This window comes from Camelina sativa, chromosome 6, assembly GCF_000633955.1.
Source record: "Camelina sativa cultivar DH55 chromosome 6, Cs, whole genome shotgun sequence".
In the NCBI taxonomy this organism is placed as follows: Eukaryota; Viridiplantae; Streptophyta; class Magnoliopsida; order Brassicales; family Brassicaceae; genus Camelina; species Camelina sativa.
The window spans coordinates 2,747,375-2,761,242 of NC_025690.1; the positions used below are offsets into that span (position 1 = coordinate 2,747,375).

At 31.9% G+C, this 13,868-nt stretch overlaps 2 protein-coding genes and 1 long non-coding RNA gene across 4 annotated transcripts; 2 read left to right on the forward strand and 1 right to left on the reverse strand.

Annotated features, from left to right (window-relative positions):
* Window positions 2,770-5,915, forward strand: LOC104790201 (1,8-cineole synthase 1, chloroplastic). Of its 2 annotated transcripts, none has more exons than XR_768656.1 (7): window positions 2,770-3,046; window positions 3,147-3,420; window positions 3,507-3,885; window positions 3,983-4,201; window positions 4,552-4,690; window positions 4,784-5,028; window positions 5,495-5,728. XR_768656.1 is itself a non-coding variant. In XM_010515904.1 (7 exons), the coding sequence occupies exons 1-7, from the start codon at window positions 2,831-2,833 to the stop codon at window positions 5,795-5,797; spliced, it is 1,782 nt and encodes a 593-aa protein (XP_010514206.1). In that variant the 5' UTR covers window positions 2,770-2,830; the 3' UTR covers window positions 5,798-5,915. The 2 variants fall into 2 exon arrangements, 1 of the variants encoding a protein (XP_010514206.1); XM_010515904.1 differs by having other exon boundaries at window positions 4,777-5,028; window positions 5,495-5,915.
* Window positions 9,952-12,575, forward strand: LOC104790204 (1,8-cineole synthase 1, chloroplastic-like). Its single transcript, XM_010515908.2, has 7 exons — window positions 9,952-10,211; window positions 10,376-10,652; window positions 10,780-11,161; window positions 11,298-11,516; window positions 11,648-11,786; window positions 11,867-12,118; window positions 12,242-12,575. The coding sequence occupies exons 1-7, from the start codon at window positions 10,002-10,004 to the stop codon at window positions 12,548-12,550; spliced, it is 1,788 nt and encodes a 595-aa protein (XP_010514210.1). The 5' UTR covers window positions 9,952-10,001; the 3' UTR covers window positions 12,551-12,575.
* Window positions 12,860-13,852, reverse strand: LOC104790203. Its single transcript, XR_768657.2, has 2 exons — window positions 13,609-13,852; window positions 12,860-13,507 (listed from the first exon to the last, which is right to left on the reverse strand). It is a non-coding gene; the product is annotated as an uncharacterized LOC104790203 (long non-coding RNA).

A 13,868-nucleotide genomic window follows, 5' to 3' on the forward strand; every position in this document is an offset into this window, starting at 1 on the left:
TTTTTTTTTTTTTTTTTTTTGTCACCCTCGTAGTAAGATTTGTTTGTTTGTGTTTTTTGTATATGCGTTTAAGATCTTTTATTTAAACTCACACAATTAAGAAACTATAAATGTATTTTTATCTATACATGACATAATATTATTTAATATTTATTTAAAAGAGTTTAGCCAATCAAATAAAAGACTGCAGAATACAAACGGTCATGATATACTAAATAAACATAAATATTGCATTGAACTTTGAAAAAATCTTATAAAATGAGAAAAAAAATATAAGACCAAAATATTTATAATTTGGAACAGAAGGAGTATTATAAATTATCATAAATACATCATTTTTGTAATTAACATTGTTTCAAACCTTTAAAGTTATAATATTCAATTATTTCAATTAAAGTTTACAATTTATCATTGATAACTAATTAAAATAAATGAAAAACTAAAATTTATGTCTTTTTGCAATAATATTATTTTCTAAAGATTAAATTAATTATGAATAAAATGAGAATTATTTCGTCCAATATAAATACAATAACACAGTTAACCCTAGACATATGTTATGTAAATACCATAATTGTTTATGTTCACATTTGCTTTTATAATTTATAAAAACATACAAACATATTTTTATATGTGTGTAAAATCTCATGAATATTTTATAATCTTATAAATGTGTGTAAAATCTTATAAATATTATATAATCTTATAAAATCTTTTAAACCCTTATAAGTACCTTATAAATAATTTAGAGATACTTGGACGAGATTCCTATGACGAGTTATATATGGATATGTTATGAGATTTAAAATTAAGTTCTTCTAAGAAACTTAATTATTTGCATTTTAACATAGAGATATTTTTGAAAAATGGACAATTGAAAGGAGAAACTTTGAAACGCGTACAGCAAAAGAGACATTTGTAAAGATGCTCCATTTTTCAAATGAGCGCTAAATTACAAAATTTAGCATATAATTATAAACACAAACCAAACGCAAAGGAAAAAACGTGGCTACAACATATACGAATGTGATCTTTGTGGCAATTATGTGACTAAGTGTCACAAAATATTTTGTGGTTAACTCATAGCAACTTAACGGCAGATAACAACAATTATCAGTTAGCTATAATGTTATAGCCACACAATTTTTGTTTCTATAGATATTAACAAAATAGCCACAGAAATGTGGGCATAGTTACAATATAGAATTCATATTTGGCACCTTAGCTTTGAGATCAAGACTAAAAAGAACAACTTTTCTTTTATTAGCTTTAGAAAAATCTCTCAAAAACTAAAGCTCTCAGTCTCTCAAACTCTCTTATGGTGATGTCACAACTCTCTTATTAGAAACAAAATTTATGTGCTATTTATGAAAATTGTTTTAATATAATTTTTTTTTTATTCTGACTTAATAATATTAGGAATAAAATGAGTTATTTCGTCCAAGATAAATACAATAACACAGTTAACCTTAGACATATGGTATGTAAATACCATAATTGTTCAAGTTCGCATTTGCTTTTATAATTTATAAAAACATACAAACATATTTTTATATGTGTGTAAAATCTCATGAATATTTTATAATCTTATAGATGTGTGTAAAAACTCATAAATTTCATAATCTTATAAAATCTTTTAAACCCTTATAAGTACCTTATAAATAATTTAGAGATACTTGGACGAGATTCCTATTACGAGATATATATGGATATGTTATTATATTTAAAATTAAGTTCTTCTAAGAAACTTAATTGTTTGCATTTTAACATAGAGATATTTTTGAAATATAGACAATTGAAAGGAGAAACTTTGAAACGCGTACAGCAAAAAAGACATTTGTAAAGATGCTCCATTTTTCAAATAAGTGCTAAATTACAAAATTTTGCACAAACACAAAAGAAAAAAACGTGGCTATAACATATAGGAATGTGATATTTGTGGCAATTATGTGACTAAGTGTCACAAACTATTTTGTGGTTAACTCGTAGCACCTTAACGGCAGATAGCAACAATTATCAGTTAGCTATAATGTTATAGCCACACAATTTTTGTTTCTATAGATATTAACAAAATAGCCACAGAAATATGGGCATAGTTACAATATAGAATTCAAATTTGGTACCTTAGCTTTAAGATCAAAACTAAAAGAACAACTTTTTTTTTTATTAGCTTTAGAAAAATCACTCAAAAACTAATCCTCTCAATTTTTCACTCTCTTAAGGTGATGACACAACTGGACAACCTTATTTATATAACAACAATCCTATTCTTATTAGAAAACCTTTGTATTAGATAATTCCTAAACAAAACTTGATTTTTATCTCTTTGAAAAACCATAACTTGGTTAGGAATAGGATAACTTCTAACTTAAGCTTATCTAACATATAAACTACAATTATGTTTACGAACAATTTTTTTATAATTATATATATATATATATATATATATTTTACTTAACGTTAACCAAAGAAGTAAAAACCATAAGAATTTCCTGATTTTTTTTTTCAAAAAAAGGATTTTTCGTTACATGAAATAGACCCCACCTCAAAGATTTAAAATTGAGTAAAAAGNAAAAAAAAAAAAAAAAAAAAAAAAAAAAAAAAAAAAAAAAAAATCTTCTCACTACAAGTACTTAATATTTTGAATTTATGTACAATTATGGTGGAAAAAAAGATTTTCCCATATTATACTTTTCTTCTATTTTTTAATTTTCTTCCTTTCTACACCGTTAGATTTTTAGATCCCCTAACTATTATATAAACGTATGTGTTGTCCTAATAGTCCTATGCATCTATACAGCCACGAAGAAGAGAATCTTCTAATAAATCAATGGCTACTTTACGTATGGGATCAGCTTTTATTAACCAAAACGCTCTTAGCCAGTTTCATTGTCGACGTCCACACCGACATCCTCGTTTTGTATGCAAGTCCATGACCAAAAAGACGCCGGAAGCTACTTCTGCTGACCTTCCTCGACGCTCCGGCAACTATCAACCTTCATCGTGGGACCATTTTTATCTCCTCTCTATCGAGAATAGATATGCGGTATTTAATTCATCAGTTTTAATGTTACTAGACGTTTGTGAGTTATTTTTACTAACAAGTTGCTACGACATGTTTAAACATATGTATATACACTATACAGAGTGAAAAAGTAGTAATAACTAGAGATCTGTTGAAGAGAAAAGTGAAGAGGATGCTTCATGTTACAAAGAGCCGTCTCGAGCAATTAGAGCTCATCGATGATCTACAAAAACTTGGGGTTTCGTATCATTTTGAGCTAGAAATAAATAACATTTTAACGGATTTTCATCTTAAAAATGGAAGAAATATTTGGAAATGTGACAAGGAAGAGGATTTACATGCAACAGCACTCGAATTCCGACTTCTTAGACAACATGGTTTTGATGTCTCAGAAAGTATAATATCGAAATTACAACTTCTATAAATATACTAAATTTCGTTGTATATCAATTTCAGTTTTAACGTACACGTTTGTTTTCAGATATATTTGATGTTATCGTGGACAGAATAAAAAGCAATAGGTTCAAGAGCGACAATATACCAAGTATCATTTCTTTGTATGAAGCGTCGTATCTCTCCACCAAAGCGGATACTAAATTGCATAAAGTCATCAGACCTTTTGCAACAGAAGAAATACGAAAATATGTTGATGGTGAAACATACAACATGGAGATACGAGAGAAAGCGATTCATGCGTTAGAAATGCCACACCATTGGAGAATGAGAAGGCTAGAGACGAGATGGTACATAGATGCATACGAGAAGAAACATGACAATAATCTTGTTTTGGTCGAACTTGCCAAAGTAGATTTCAACATCGTACAAACTACGCATCAAGAAGATCTCAAATACGTTTCAAGGTAATACTATATATAAGCTAATCTCAATATATAATATATATACTGTTTCGCATATCTCAAGTTGGTACTTAATCCTCTCTCTTTTAATGATATGAAGCTGGTGGAAAGATACATGTTTGGCTAATGAACTTCCCTTTGTAAGAGATAGAATTGTCGAGAATTATTTTTGGACAGTCGGATTAATATACGAACCACAATTTGGATATATCCAACGAATCATGACTATAGTTAATGCGCTTGTTACAACCATCGACGATATCTACGACATCTATGGTACTCTTGAAGAACTTGAACTCTTCACTTCCACGGTTGAGAAGTAAGAACTCTTTGTACCTAAACTTCTTAAATCTTTTTGTATATAATAGAATTTAAATAACTTATAATTAATAGATTTATTTAAATAGATCTATATGTGTATATATATGTATATATGTGTGTGTGTGTATGTATATATAGTATTATCAAAATAATATTTTGTTTTTCACGTCATCATGGTTGTAAAAGTAAGTATATTTTGAGTTTTAGCATTTTATATCTCAAGTTTCCGTTTAACTAAGAATTATAGAGACAATGATATGTTATGATAAATTGTAATGATTTGATCACATACTTTAATATTATTTTTATAAGGTGCATGCATCTAAATAAATAAATAATTATGTGCAGTTGGGATGTAAATCGTCTTGATGGGCTTCCTGAGTACATGCGGTTGTGTTTTCTTATTTTGTACAATGAAATCAATGGCATTGGATATGATATTCTCAAATATAAAAATATTGATGTCACCCCATTTCTCAAGAAATCGGTAAGTAACGTTTATACATATTATTGAGATTATTCAATATATCATAGTTTAAATAAGATTTATTTTATTTTCTTTGTTAAAACAAGTGGGCAGACTTATGTAAAACATATCTAGTGGAAGCAAAGTGGTACAACAGAGGATACAAACCAAGTGTAGAAGAATACATGGAAAATGCTTGGATTTCAATATCTGCTCCAACAATACTGATCCACTTTTACTGTGTCTTCTCTGACCAAATCTCAATTCAAAATTTAGAGACTTTGTCTCAACACCGACAACAAATCGTCCGATGCTCCGCCACCGTTCTTCGTCTAGCTAACGACCTTGGAACATCACTGGTAAATTATATCTTCTTTTCCAAATTTAATTGATTTGTCGAAATTAAAAGTTCACGGGGTACAACAAAAATAGATCAACGCGAAAAAGTAGAAGAGATGATTTTTTTTTTGTTAACACTTGCTTGATATATAAATAATATTATACTGTTGTTAATAATATAATTATTAATCAAAAAAAATAAAAGTGCAGGAAATTCGAAATTTAATATTAAATTTAAAAATAATTATTAAATGTTAGTCAGCATTTAGTGTGTAACGGCTCAAATGAAGTGACAACAAAAAACCAATAATAGTGCAGAAGGAAAAACCATGGAAAACTAAACAAAGTCAAAAACACAAGAAGAAGAAATAAATAAAGTTATCAATGAATACATAATTGTAAACTAACTGATTCATTAAAATTGTAGAATCACATAATTAATTAACATATAAGTGAGCGAGCGAGTGTTTTGGTTAAACTGTGTAGGATGAATTGGCGAGAGGAGATGTTCTCAAATCGGTCCAATGTTACATGCATGAGATGGGAGCCTCGGAGGAAGAGGCACGCGAGCACGTGCAGCAGATGATTAGTGATACATGGGACGACATGAACGACGAAACAAATGCGGCACGCAGTTCATTTTCCCGAGGTTTTGTGGAAGCTGCAATGAATTTGGCTCGCATGTCGCAATGCATGTATCAATATGGGGATGGTCATGGATGTCCGAACAAAGCCAAAACCGTTGATCGTGTCCAATCCTTGCTCGTTGATCCAATCTCATTAGATTGATTTACACTAAAGTTATGTATTTGAGGAAGTTACTAGATTGGAGACTCATCGAATCACATATATGTATGTAGTTTTTCTATATATTTAATAAATAATAAGAAGAATAAATTTTCGTTAATTTCAGTTTCAAAAAAGTTCTACTCGCCTTAGGTAAGTTTGGCATAAAAAGTTTTCTACCATTCGTACTATTATTAATTTCGATTCAGTTCAGACTTCAGATTAATATATTGCAATTAATTCGATTTGGATCGGTTTAATTATTATTCCCACCACCTAGGTGAATTCAACAAAATATTTTGAATAGTTATAATTGTTGTTCAATGGTTTTATGAGGACATAAATATGATTTGGTATTGAAATGATCTATTGTCTCTTAAAATATGGAATTTAGATATAATGTATCTGAGTTCGCCCTAATTTTTCTCTCCCAGGCACGAACATCGAGGCGCCGTTTCAACCATCCTCTTCCGACGCCGGTGGCTTTCTGCTCGCCGGCGTCGGGAAATCTCGGTTCCCATTTCTATTTCAAGCTTCTACTATCCCTTTACCTCGATCTCCATTTCTTTTTTCCCCTTTTTTAGCTCTGTTTTAATCGTTACAAACCCTCACCGAAGAACCCAAGCGGCGAATAAGGTTTGTTCATCTCCGAAGCTAGGCGGAGGTGGAGAACAACAATCTCTACCCTCTGTGACTATATCAGCCAGTCCGCCGGGAGTTTCAGAGTTCCCCTGTTCCTCATTGCCTAGATCCGGAGTTCGACTCGCCTCTGTTGAACCTCCTCCTCCCTCATCACCCGAGTCTTACGCGACAGAGACGACGGCAATGGCTTGTGATGAGTGTTACAGCGTTGTGTTTTTCCTCCGAGAGTGGTCCCCCGACTCTTCTCCCTGTTACCGCCTAACAAATGGTGATCTAGACTATCATACTCTAAAGTACAAGTCTGCTCTTAACCACCCTTTGTCTACCCTTAGCCAACTTAGGTGGTGTTCCCTAGAAGCTTTTGTCCGAAGACTGCAAATAGCTCATAACATACCTTGGCTGCTCTGGTTATACAAAATTTTGTTGAGAACCCTGCCATTAGTTTCACCTAGCTTTATGGAATATGAGTTTACAAGCTTCACATTGAAAGGTTTTTTGTGCCCAACTATTATGTCTATGAGAAACTTGCCTAGTAAAACATCTAGGATTCTTACTCATGTTGTGAAAGGCTTGAAGAAGTTCGACATTATGATCATGTCGCTTAAGAGCGGTGATTACTGAAGCTTCTTCAGCCCTTGTTTCACATACCCGGTTCTTGATCCCACCTATATGCATTTTAACCTCGTATGGGATATGTTTTTTACCCTCAAGAGTTTGGAACCTAAGCTTCACCCACCCTCTTTCAACCAAACCATGCCCGTGTTGTCCAAAACTAAATCGACCAAGCCTACTCTGCCTTTTCTTTGGTCTTACTGGCTACATGCTTTGTGTGGATTTCTTAATCTCCTTGGACAAGGGCCCCAAGTGAGAGAGAACCCACCTGTATTGTTACAGTTTGACCTTTATCATTGGCTTATGGTTTTAGTTTTCCTTGGAAGATCTGTTTGTATTGGCTTAAAGTCTTATGGTCTATCGCCCTGCTCCCCAAGTGTCTCACTCGACGACTTCAAACTTGTCTACTTAAGTGCCTCCTCCAGCTCTCGGACCCTATGGTTTGAAGACTACCCTTGGTCCAATGGAAGATACCTTCTGACCAGGGCTCTACATCATCCTACCTTGGACTCAATAACCATGGTCCTCAGAATCCCTGCCATCGCACTTCTAGTGTACCTCGTCTTGGCAAGCATTTTGGCTTTGGATCCTCCTACAACGTCTACGTGTCTTTTGACCTTGACAATTCTGTCATCCATCGGTTCATTCGATGATGATCTTTCGAGTATTCATGATCCTTCATGTTTCTATCTGCTTCTTCGCATTTGCTCCATAGCTCTCATGGTGTTCACCTCGAAATCTTTTATTTTTTTACTTATGGTATTGGGGAATACCTACTCTTGTAACTCTTTAAACTTTGGGATCTTTGAGTCTCCACTTTGTACCTTGATTTGATTTGAATGAATGAAATCATGTGTTTGTCCAAAAAAAAATATATAATGTATCTTTAACTAATGTCATTTAGAATTAGAAAGCAATGACTAAATGATTTTCAATACCAAAGGATTTGAGTTATTTTTCTCCGAATCACCAATTCATTTAACTTAATTACAAGCAAACTTTCATTACTTAATAACATTTGCAGCTTCAGTCATAAAAGCCGAAACATGTTTCTTAGAACCCAACTCATTAATCCACTATTTACTCTAGAGTCTTTTCTAAGTTCCATCACATCAGTGTTTCATTTTAGTATCCCAGGCTCATGGAGTCCAAAGGATTCGGGCTTTGTGCAACTAGATAATCTTTGGAACGGTCGAGAGTTATTAATTTTAAAAGATATTTACAAATACTATAATAAAAAACACTGAATTTAAAATAATGTTTTTAAAATATATTTACAAATACTATAATAAAAAACAGTGAATTTAAAATAATGTTTTTAGTGAAGTGACTTTAGTGCAGTGACAGGAGGTATGTCTAATTGTAAAAGACACCATCACACCAGAGATCGAGTTCTGTTTTTTTTTACGAATGTAGTAATTTGGCTAATGGGTCAGCCTGTTATAGCACAATGGTTAACAAAAAAAAATTAAAATAACAAAGAGATTTGTCATTTGACACAAATGATGCAATATGTTTAGTTGAATAAAGTAGAAACTCTATCATTTGTAGTTAAGTAGTAAACAAAACTTAGATGAATTATCATAGTCTTTTTTAATGACATTTGAGGTAATTTTTCTTAAACATATATACATACATATATGTTTGTGTGTGTACATATATATATATATATATACATACATGAGTGAGTGAGTGTTCGTTGATATAGATGAATTGGCCACACAAAATTCAACATCTTGTTAACCACACAAAAATATGGACAATTATTATTTTGAAATTTGAAATTGTGTAACCTTTGTACTGTAAAATAGGCAACTCACGTCCTTTCTGTAAACATCTCAAGTCTTTTCTTACCAAATTTATGTTCTTGTTTTTTAGTCAAATACGACTAATCTTAATGAAATGAAAGATTGGACACAAACAAAAATAGCCCAACCAATTGGTACTGTACTAGACTACTAAATATTAAAAAAAAAAATAGAAATATTTAGTTATTTTTCCTACAAATTAAAACCATCAGTTTTGCTTTGTTAAGAAAACAAAAGGCTTTATGCAATGCAACAAAAGAAAAAACCTTTAAATGCTTTTTTGTTATTTCAAATTTACCTTCAATTTGCATAAAATACATTTCAAACTTACATAATCAAATGTAACATGTAACTTAAAACTCATATCTATCTTCTTCGATGAGTTCTTCCGGTCATATTCATTAGATTTTCTAAATTACAATTGTAAATATATATAGATTTCTCGTATCATGAATTCATTTTTTTATATGCAATTTCTCATAATTTAATAAATTTTATGATAGTGGCAACAAGTTAAACTGCAGGTTATATTCAATTGTACGGATTTAACATGTACGTAGTTTTTAAATTGAGAGTAAACTAAGTAAAAATGTCATTTGGAAGATTTTATTTTGCAGGAAAAACTTGACAACCAAATTATGCCTCTTTCTACAGTTCTTCTACACGACTTTGAAAATTGAGCTATCCTGTGATTTTCCTCAAATTTTATTAAGAGATGTTTAATGAATTAGAATCAATATTAAAGTAGACTGCAAGCAATAAGCTATAGATAGGATGATCAAGTTTGGATAATTATGCCTTTGTCTACACGAGTTTGAAAACTGATCTATCCTGTGATTTTCCTCAAATTTATTAAGAGATGTTTAATGAATTAGAATCAAGTTATAGATCTTTTAATTAAAGTAGACAGCAATTAATACGCTATAGATTGATGATCAAATTTGGATTGTTTGGTCTAGCCAAGATTACTTGATTTTGGTTCCAAATTGATTTTTAATTTCTATATATATATATATATATATATATATATATATATATATATATATATTCATAATTACTCCTTCGAACTCTGTCTATATAAACGTATGTGTTGTCCAATGTATTCAACCAAGGGAAACTTCTATTAAGAAAAACTTGCAATCCAAATGGCTACTTTATGTATGAGTTCAGCTTCTATTTACCAAAACACCTCTACCCACAATTTTCATTTTCAACGTCCTCACCGTTTTATATGCAAGTCCATAACCAAAACGACGGCGGATGCTACTTCTGTTGACCTCCGTCGACGCTCCGTCAACTATCAACCTTCTCCATGGGACCATCGTTATCTTCTCTCAATCGAGAACAAATATGTGGTAAAGTATTCATCATTTTATTTACTATCTTCGTCATGCATGTTTAGGGTTTCAGTCTCACCTATTTTATGTAATGTATTCATCATTTTATGTACTTTCTGCTATCTCTTTTAGTAGTAGTAGATGTACCGACTCACTAGTTAGTTACAATATGGTATATGCAGAATGCGAAAAAAGTGATAAGTAGAGATCTGTTGAAGAAAAAAGTGAAGAAGATGTTTGATGTTGAGACGAAGAGTCGTCTTGAGCTATTAGAGTTCATCGACGAACTGCAAAAACTTGGGATTTCGTATCATTTTGAGCAAGAAATCAATACTATTTTAACATATTTTCATCTTAAACATGGAAATAATGTTTCCAGAGATGATAACGAAGAAGATTTGCATGCAACTGCACTCGAATTCCGAATTTTTAGACAACATGGTTTTGATGTCTCAGAAGGTTAGTTTGTATTTTCAATATTCAGTGGAAAACAAAATAATACAACTTCTAAATTAAAATTTTGTTGTATCTAATATCATATATATATATATATATATATATATATTAACTAGACTGTTTATTGCAGAGATATTTGATGTGATCATCAACAAAATAGAAAGTAATACGTTCATGAATGAAGATATAAAAAATATCATTTCATTGTACGAAGCGTCGTATCTCTCCACGAAATCGGATACTAAATTGCATAAAGTCATCAGACCTTTTGCAACAAAGCAAATAAGAAAATTTGTCGATGATGAAATTTACAACATTGAGGTACGAGAGAAGGCGATTCATGCATTAGAAATGCCGTACCATTGGAGAATGAAAAGACTAGAAACGAGATGGTACATAGACGCATACGAGAAGAAACATGACACGAAGAATCTTGTCTTGATCGAATTAGCCAAAATCGATTTCAATATCGTACAGACTGCTTATCAAGAGGATCTCAAATACGTTTCAAGGTAAAATAGATAAATAGAAGCAATATATAGAACTTGTTTTGCATACATCGCATAGTGGAGAATTATAAATATGTATAATTTATAAATATACTGTATATATACTCTTTCTAACCTTCTCCCTTTAATGATATTGAAGCTGGTGGAAGGATACATGTTTGGCTAATAAACTTCCCTTTATAAGAGACAGAATAGTGGAGAATTATTTTTGGAATATTGGAGTAATATACGAACCGCAATTTGGATATGTCCGTCGGATCATGACTATAGTTAATGCACTTATTACAACCATCGACGACATCTACGATGTTTATGGCACTCTTGAAGAACTTGAAATCTTCACTTCCATAGTTGAAAGGTATGAACTCTACCACGTATATTTCCGTTTAACGTTCTTAGTATATTATAAAAATTACAGAACACTACATTATATATACTATATTTTACGAACAAAAGTGATATTATCAAACAAATCTATATATACTGCAGTTGGGATATAAATCGCCTTGATGAACTTCCCGAGTACATGAGGTTGTGTTTTCTGATCTTGTACAATGAAACCAATGGCATTGGGTGTGATGTCCTCAAATATAAAAATATTGACGTCATCCCTTTTCTCAAGAAATCAGTAAGTTTCAACATTTAGTTATTTTTATTAGATAATATACATATATAGAGTTTTAATTTTCTATATTTTGTTAAATCCAGTGGGCAGATTTATGTAAAACATATCTAGTCGAAGCAAAATGGTACAAAAGAGGGTACAAACCAAGTTTGGAAGAATACATGCAAAATGCTCGCATTTCAATATCCGCCCCAACAATATTAATTCACTTTTACTGTACTTTCTCTGACCAAATCTCAACTCAAATACTGGAGTCTTTGTCCCAACACCGGCAACATGTCATCCGATGCTCTGCCGTTGTTCTCCGCCTAGCTAATGACCTTGCAACTTCACCGGTAAATAATCTAAGCTTCTAACATCTAGTTGTTGCATTGAATCGTACGTAAGTTTTAATATCGATTTTAACCATGGTCATAGCATACATGAGTGTTTTGTTTATATGATGTACCACCATGTAGGATGAAATGACTAGAGGTGACGTTCTCAAATCGGTACAATGCTACATGCACGAAAACGGAGCTTCACAGGAACATGCTCGAGCGCACGTTCAGCAGATGATTAGTGACACGTGGGATGAGATGAACTACGAAACGATAACGGCAGGTCGCTCTTCGTCACTTTCTATAGGTTTTGTGGAAGCTGCAATGAACCTGGCACGCATGTCGCAGTGCATGTATCAACATGGCGATGGTCATGGCTCTCCCGACAAGGCCAAGACTGTTGACCGTGTCCAATCCTTGATTGTTGATCCAATCCCATTATATTGATTTTACATACCCCCAAGTCAAATCACTTTTGTAGTATCAGAATTTTTTTATATATTGGGATATGTTGGATTACCAAACAGATACGAACCAAAATTTATTTTTACAAAAACATCTAATAATTTCAAACACTAAGCAAATCATGGATCACAGAAGAAAAAGAATCATCAAAATCAAATAACATATTAAACATTGTTAAACTCCAATGAAACATATAATTTATTCATACGTTCTAAAACCCCCGTACATAAAATCTCACAACATAAAACATTGAGCAAATCATGGATCACAGAAGAAAAAGAATCATCAAAATCAAATAACACTTTAAAAATTGTTAAATTCCAATGAAACATATAATTTCTTCATACGTTCTAAAACTCCCATACATAAAATCTTACAACTTGGCTGAATGTCTTTACATTTAGTTATTACGGATTCATTTGTATTTACCTAATTTTCATATTCTACAGAGGAGTGAATCAACTACTTGCAGAGTGACAGGAACCAAAGCTTTAAAATCAAGTCGGCTCATAGTAACAGACACAAATATTAACCCAACTACTATTAGACATAACATATATCATCTCCTTTGGGCTACAATGAGACATCTATCAACATAGAGTATATCCACACACAACAAAACTAATCAATAGATATATTCGCTACTAATATCACAAGTTACATCACAAATGTTAGTTTTCTTCCCACACAAATCATTAAACCTACAAAATATATTTGCAAGAGATTATATGCGCAACGAAAACTACTCGCAAATCCAGAGAGAGGAGTTCTAAAGCACTATTTAGTCTAAACCTTGGCAGCCAAAAGAAAACTTTAGTGCTAATAGACACGTAACGACTTCTACCCGCACAATAAACAAAAAAGAACAACCACAGCAACTCAAATTGGCCATAAAGTTCGAGATACTTACCAAACTTGCAGGAGGAGAGAGTAAGGACCCTAAAATAGATAAAAGTCATAATCAGTGAAACAAATTGGAAGGAGGTAATAAAAAAAATAAAAAAAAAGGAAGTCCGACAAGGAGAATTGTTTTAATATACCTTCGTATGTTTTTCTTTTGCAGCTCTCTCTCCTCCAAGCAAAACCTCCGGAATCACAGTAATACCAATTATCAGATACTATATAAACACAAAAACACTAGAAAAGGAAGTGGAAACTAAATAAGAAAGAAGAAAAGTAACTATTTCGGGCAAAAAAACAAAACCATCACAAAAGAATCTGCACATACCCTAACACATAGAAGAACCAAGGACAAACTCTAAAGCCTACTAAAGCAACTAGCACATATAAGAACCAAGGA

Coding starts and splice junctions, on each gene's coding strand:
- LOC104790201 (XM_010515904.1), top strand. CDS start 2,831: ATGGCTACTTTACGTATGGGATCAGCTTTTATTAACCAAAACGCTCTT. Junction 4,202..4,551: donor TTCACTTCCACGGTTGAGAA/GTAAGAACTCTT, acceptor AATTATGTGCAG/TTGGGATGTAAATCGTCTTG. Junction 4,691..4,776: donor CCCCATTTCTCAAGAAATCG/GTAAGTAACGTT, acceptor TGTTAAAACAAG/TGGGCAGACTTATGTAAAAC.
- LOC104790204 (XM_010515908.2), top strand. CDS start 10,002: ATGGCTACTTTATGTATGAGTTCAGCTTCTATTTACCAAAACACCTCT. Junction 11,162..11,297: donor GATCTCAAATACGTTTCAAG/GTAAAATAGATA, acceptor ATGATATTGAAG/CTGGTGGAAGGATACATGTT. Junction 11,787..11,866: donor TCCCTTTTCTCAAGAAATCA/GTAAGTTTCAAC, acceptor TGTTAAATCCAG/TGGGCAGATTTATGTAAAAC.